The sequence below is a fragment of the Symphalangus syndactylus genome, chromosome 1 (assembly GCF_028878055.3).
Source record: "Symphalangus syndactylus isolate Jambi chromosome 1, NHGRI_mSymSyn1-v2.1_pri, whole genome shotgun sequence".
Lineage (NCBI taxonomy): Eukaryota > Metazoa > Chordata > Mammalia > Primates > Hylobatidae > Symphalangus > Symphalangus syndactylus.
Window position 1 is genome coordinate 122,776,953 of NC_072423.2, and position 6,655 is coordinate 122,783,607.

General features: G+C 48.5%; 1 protein-coding gene across 1 annotated transcript in view; it reads right to left on the bottom strand.

Moving 5' to 3' along the window:
* OXSR1 (oxidative stress responsive kinase 1) overlaps positions 1-3,761 on the bottom strand; it is a 95,268-nt gene extending 91,507 nt beyond the window's left edge. Inside the window, exon 1 of the mRNA XM_055282876.2 lies at positions 3,313-3,761. Coding sequence (XP_055138851.1) covers positions 3,313-3,382 — 70 coding nt within the window. The 5' untranslated portion in view covers positions 3,383-3,761. The remainder of the gene's footprint in view (positions 1-3,312) is intronic.
* Positions 3,762-6,655: the final 2,894 nt, after the last annotated feature.

The following is a 6,655-nucleotide window of genomic DNA, read 5'->3' on the forward strand; positions in this document are numbered from 1 at the left end:
TCTATGAAAGCCTAATAAATAAGCACATGAAAGGATGTTCATCATCATTAGTCATTAGGGCAATGCAAATCAAAACCACAATGAGATACCACTTCATAGTTACTAGGATGGTTACACGCAAAAAGACAACAAATGTAGAGAAATGAGAACTCTTATAATTACTAGCAGGAACATAAAATGGTACAGTTACTTTGAAAAACAGTTTGGCAGTTTCTTAAACAGTTAAATTTGTGATATAACCCAGCAATTCCACTCCTGGGTATAAATCCAAAGAAAATGAAACATATTCATGGGGTAACTTGATGTGAATACTCAAAGCAGCCTTGTTCTAAACAGCCAAAAAGCAGAAACAATCCAATGCCCATTAACTGGTGTCCAATAAAAAGGAACCATGTACTACATGGCAGATGGATGAACCTCAAAAAGCATTATGGAAAGTAAAAGAAGCCAAACACAAAGGACCACAGATTATATGATTACATTCGCATGAAATGTCCAGAAAAGACAAATCTATAGAGACAGAAAGTATATTTGTGATTGCCTGGGGCTGGGGGTGGGAACAGGGAGTGACTGCAAAATGGACATGAGGCATCTTTCTGGAATGATGGAAATGTTCTAAAATTGGATTGTGGTGATGACCGAACAATTATGTAAATTTACTAAAAGATTATTGAATTGTACATTTTAATCAGGTAAATCTTATGGTATGTAAATTATATCTCAAAATTGTTTTTTTAAAATGAAAAAATATTTATGCTAAGTGAAAGAAACCAAACATGAAAGACCACATGTTATATGATCCCATTTATACAAATGTCCAAAAAAGGCAAGTCTATAGAGACAAAAAGTAGATTTGTGGTTGTCTAAGGCTAGGGGTGGAAAAAGGGATTAACTGTAAGAAAGCACAAGAGATCTCATGGGGATGATGGAAATATTCTAAAACTGGATTATGGTGATAGTTGTACGACACAGGGAATTTACTGAAAACCACTAAATGTTACACTTAAAATGAGTGAATTTTATGTTAAATTATAACTCAGTAAAGTTGTTTTAAATCTATGAAAGATGGTCAAACACATTGGAGTTTTGGAGTTCCTAACCTTTTAAAAACCATGGACCACTCTGTGAATGTGAGGAACACTAGCCCTATCCAGAAGACTGACAGACTCCTTTTTGCCCACTCACAGACATCCTATGGGTCTGAGGACACCAAATTAACAATCACGAAATCTCTAGCGCCTTTGCAACTCTGAAATTCTCTGCCACCTTAACAGCAAAGGCTTTCATTAAGAATGACTACAACCATCCTCTTCACCCTAGAAAGATGGACACATTACCAGAAAAAAAAAAAAAAATTCTTCTTTTAAAATGATGATAGAGAACCTCCTCTTTACTTCTCTGACATCATTTTGGAATCTTCCATTTAATCCTTTCCTTCAATATGAAACTCTGACTGGGGGAACCAGAAGCAATCAGTCCAGACCGGGAACTAGCTGTCTTTAGAACCAACGAATACATGTCAAAGACCCAATATGTAGCAAGGACACAGGCCCATGAAGTGGCTTAAGCAAAGATGTGATGTCTTTATTTAGTCCGGGTTGTTTTGTTTTGTTTTTGATTTTCCTACACAAACCAATATTGCTTTAAGCCCAGATTGTCTTAAAACAAGAGGCAAGTAAAGTAAAAACAAATTATTTGACGAAGTTCTTTTTAAACCCACAGTGAAATAAACACTGACACCCCCAAGGCAGCTAAGAAGTCTTCAGTTGGTCTTTGTTATAAAACTAATTTTAGGGCAGGATGCTGGCAAAGTAGATAATTCGCCTTCCTCCAATACACAGGTGTCTGCTCATGGATTGAGCCTGTATAGCTAAACCCACCCCCTTTTGATTTCCAAGGCCACTGGGTTATTGTTGTCCAACAAATACTCCCCTCATCCCCAGTCCCCAGCCTCCTCCCAATCCCTAGGCTTCTGTGAGAATTACAATCTATGTTTGTGCAAGTTTTGGTCTCTGCCAACTGGTATTCCTGGACCCCCTTCAAATCTTTTCACACACCAGCCCAATTTATTGGATCACGTCAAGGCACTATTTGAGGGCCTCCAGTGATACTTAAAATTCCAAAATCTGTACCAAAGCTGAGAAGATCCCTAAGATCTGGCTCCTCCCTTCCCTCTCTATCCTTGCCAGCCTTCCTTCAGGTCCTAAAACATATCAAGCTCTTCCCCTACTCAAGGCCACTGCATCTCTTTATCCCTCTGTAAGGAAAAATCTTCCCGAGGCTCTTAATCCTCACTTCTCTTCCTTCAGGGCTCAACTGAAATGTCGTCGCCTCAGAAAAAGAATTTTCCTCGAAATCACCCTAAGTAGATCTCCAGGTTATTCTCTATCAGAACATCTTGTTTGTCTCCTTCATGGCACTTGCCAAAGCCTCTTATTTTTATTTTTTATTTATTTTTTTTTTTTTGAGACGGAGTCTGGCTCTGTCGCCCAGGCTGGAGTGCAGTGGCGCGATCTCGGCTCACTGCAAGCTCCGCCTCCCGGGTTCAAGGATTCTTCTGCCTCAGCCTCCCGAGTAGCTGGGATTACGGGCGCGCACCACCACACCCAACTAATTTTTGTATTTTTAGTAGAGACGGGGTTTCACCATATTGGCCAGGCTGGTCTCGAACTCCTGACCTCGTGATCCGCCCGCCTCGGCCTCCCAAAGTGCTGGGATTACAGGCGTGAGCCACCACGCCCAGCCCTTTTAACTTCTTTTTGTCTACTGATTTAATGTCTACCTCCCCGACTGGAAAGTCAGTTGGAAGGAGTCATAAGTTGGGTCTCGGTTGCTCAGCGCGGTTCCTGCAGCTTCACCTGGAGGATCCCCAGCTCGCCCCAGCACGGATGGAGGAAAAAACTAAAGCTCCCTATCTATCCCACAATCCCAGAAATCGATGGCTGTGCCCACAACTTCAAGATCCCATTTCTCACACAGCCTCGGAAAGGCCTGTCCCACACCTGCACTTTCTTTCTCTACAAGACACATGGGTCGCTCCTGTCCACACATCTGAGAATCCTGTACACAAATCTCTCCTGAGCCCCCTCAAGCCTCACCCCACCCCACGCCACCTCACAGGAGCGCGCCTCAAAACCCCCTTCTCGTCTCACACGCGCTCCTCGACACAAGCGTCCTACAAGCCCCCAGCCCCGCAAGCGCCCCACGAATTCCTATGAGGGCTGCGCTCCCCGAGATCCCGCGGTTCCCCACGTTCCCGCGTCCCCCGCCGCCCAGCGCCGCGCCTCCCCCCTCCGCGGCGCCTGCTCTCACCGATCACCTCCTGCAGCTCGTAATCGTCCCTGTTGATGGACCAGGGCAGGGCGCTCGAGTCCTCGGACATGACGGCGGCAGCGGCTCGCGGTCCTCCGTCAAACTCGCTGACCTCGCTCGTCGCCTCGCCGCGCGTCTCCCCACCCCCAACAGCCGCCGCCGCCGCCGCGCCCCCACCAATCGTCTCGGAACAGCCACGGGTCGGACGGCGCCGGGGCGCGGGGTCACCGCGCGGCAAAGCGGCGGGGGCTCAGAGCTCCGGCGGACCTCGCCTCCTGCTCCTCCGCGTCGGCACTGCCCGGCCCAGCCCACGTCCTGTCCTCGGCCTCCGCAGCAGCAGCAACAGAAGCTTTGCCTGGGCCCAGCCCCTCTGTCCCGCCCTCCACCCCAGCCCCACGCACGGGCCAAACTTTCCCTTCTCCCTCCACCTGCCGACACGCAGCGCGCTGACGTCACCGCGCTGGTCACGCCCCACACCTCAGGCCCGCCTCTGGCCGCCATCTCCAGTGTGGCTGGATATAGAGTGAGCGAGCTAGAAACCCGAGAAGGTGGGAGTTGGCCGTGAAAGGGAAGAAGTGCTTAGGTAGAGGTTCATCGAAGGCATCGAAAAGCCGTAGGAGAGCCTCAAGTAGCACAGAGGCAGTAGCCACACTAAGCATGGCGACCAACGGGCAGCAAAGTAGAAGGGGCAGAGCCACTTCTAGCGCCTGGGGCACGCTGCTGTCTCCGTCGTCGCATTCATTGGTTTGTTTGAGAAGGGATCAGAAAAGCAATGGGTGTGGGTAGACGTCAGTCATAAATTGGTCCCGCCTCCAGGCTCTTAGAGCGCTTCTCCGTGTTAGGGCTGCAGCCCTTCAACAGCTCGTTACCGCGTTCGTCTTACCACTTCCTCTGGAGTGACGTCACGGCGTAACCGTCACACTCTGGAGACGTGCAAAAGGCTCCACAGGGTGTGGAGAAACCCTGAGGGAGCGGCTGGGTTGGGTAGCCTTCTGGTGTGGACCACTGCCAACTAGGATAAAAGGCCTTGGGCCACCCGTCGGAGTGAAACTGGAAGTTTGCCTGGTGACGTTTTTTTCAAGGCGGACGTTCTCCTAACGCTTGTCGCGGCGCTGTCTGTCGCGGTTCCCCCCTGCACTAGGCGGGTTCTTTCCATTCCCAGCTTTAGATCTGAAGCTCAAATAAGCACCTGCCTTGAGGGCCTCGGAAGGTTGTCTTTTTTTCCCCCCGGACAGGGCTTGGGGTATTAAACAAGTGAGATCGACCCACGGATTTGGGGGTTGTCTCACGGGCCTTGGCTTTTGTCGCCCCCACTGAACAGTTTTCTCAGTTTGACTACGTAGGGCCGTTGGAGAAATTAGCGAGCTGAAGACTGAATACGCTTGGTAAATTGGATTTTAAAAAATAAAGAGCATCCAACAGGGATAGGGCTAGGTGCGAAACTGTTCTAGGTTGGACACCTTTCAGTCCAATGGCAGTCATTAAGGAAGAGACCTTAGGCCGGGTGCAGTGGCTCACGCCTGTAATCCCAGCACTTTGGGAGGCGGAGGCGGGCGGACCACCTGAGGTCAGGAGTTCAAGACCATCCTGACCAACATGGTGAAACCCGGTCTCTACTAAAATACAGAAAATTCGCTGGGCATGGTGGCGGGCGCCTGTAATCCCAGCTACTAGGGAGGCTGAAGCAGGAGGGGAAGGTTGCAGTGACCTGAGAGCATGCCGCTGCACTCCAGTCTGGGCGACAGAGCGAGACTCCGTCTCAGAAAAAGAAGAGACCTTTGCCTAGGCCCAGCTAAGACGAAGCAGGGACCCCTTTTAGGGCCTGCAGGCCCCCAACCATGGAAATAAAGGAAAATCTTGAGTTACTTCAAGAGAAATTCCCGGCACTTAGCTAGCCTTGAAAAGTTAATGAACCCCTTGATAAGCGAGAAGGCAATAATAAAACAATAGCCAAAGAAACTAAAATAACTAAATGTTTGGTTCCCTATAAAAACTAAAGATAACAACACATCTCCCTGAGTTGTTTTTTAGAAACTCAGACCCCCACCAAATGGATCTGCTGGCACATAGACCTCAGAGAAGGGGGAGCTAAGGACTGAACTCTGACTGCTGGTTTGTTTTTTCTCTAAGTTTCTTCTTCCTGAAGAAGGTCATGCCCACAAGCTGTCGCTAACATTCTTTTCTACTGATGCAAAATTTTTAGACAAAGCTTCACCTCTTGAATCAATCGCAAATCAGAAAATCTTTGAATCCACCTATGACCTGTGGGCTCCTGCTTGGAGATGTCCCGCCTTTTTAGGTCAAACCAATGTATAACCTCTGTGTATTGATTTATGGCTTTACCTGTAACTTCTTTTCTGAAATTACCCCTATCTTTAAGAATCCTTGGCCGGGCGCGGTGGCTCACACCTGTAATCCCAGCACTTTGGGAGGCCGAGGCGGGTGGATTGCCTGAGCTCAGGAGTTCTAGACCAGTCTGGGCAACGCGGTGAAACCCTGTCTCTACTAAAAAATACAAAAAATTAGCCGTGCGTGGCGGCGCGTGCCTGTGCTCCCAGCTATTCCGGAGGCTGAGGCAGGAGAATGGCCTGAACCCAGGAAGTGCAAGTTGCCGTGAACCTTGATCGCACCACTGCACTCCAGACTGGGCAGCAGAGCCAGACTCCATCTCCAAAAAAAAATCCTTTCCTGCAAGCCATGGGAAGTTCAGGTTTTGTTTTGTTTGGGAGATGGAGTCTCGCTCTGTCGCCCAGGCTGGACTGCAGTGGCATGATCTCGGCTCACTGCAACCTCCTCATCCCAGGTGCAAGCGATTCTCCGGCCTCAGCCTCCCCAGCAGCTGGGACTACAGGCGCGTGCCACCATGCCCAGCTAATTTTTGTATTTTTAGTAGAGACGGGGTTTCACCATATTGGCCAGGCTGGTCTCGAACTCCTGACCTTGTGATTCACCCACCTCGGCTTCCCAAAGTGCTGAGATTACAGTCGTGAGCCACCGCGCCCAGCCTTTTTTTTTTTTTTTTTGCTTGAGACGGAGTCTCTCTGTCACCCAGGCCGGAGTGCAGTGGCGTGGTCTCGGCTCACTGCAACCTCTGCCTCCCGGGTTCAAGCAATTTTCCTGCCTCAGCCTCCTGAGTAGCTGGGATTACAGGCGCCTGCCACCACGTCTGGCTAATTTTTGTATTTTTAGTAGAGAGGGGATTTCACCATGTTGGTCAGGCTGGGGACGTTTAGGTCCCCAGTATATATTTCATACGTTTATGAAATATATAATATATATATTATATATATTATATATATATATTATATATATAATATATATATATATATATATAATATATATA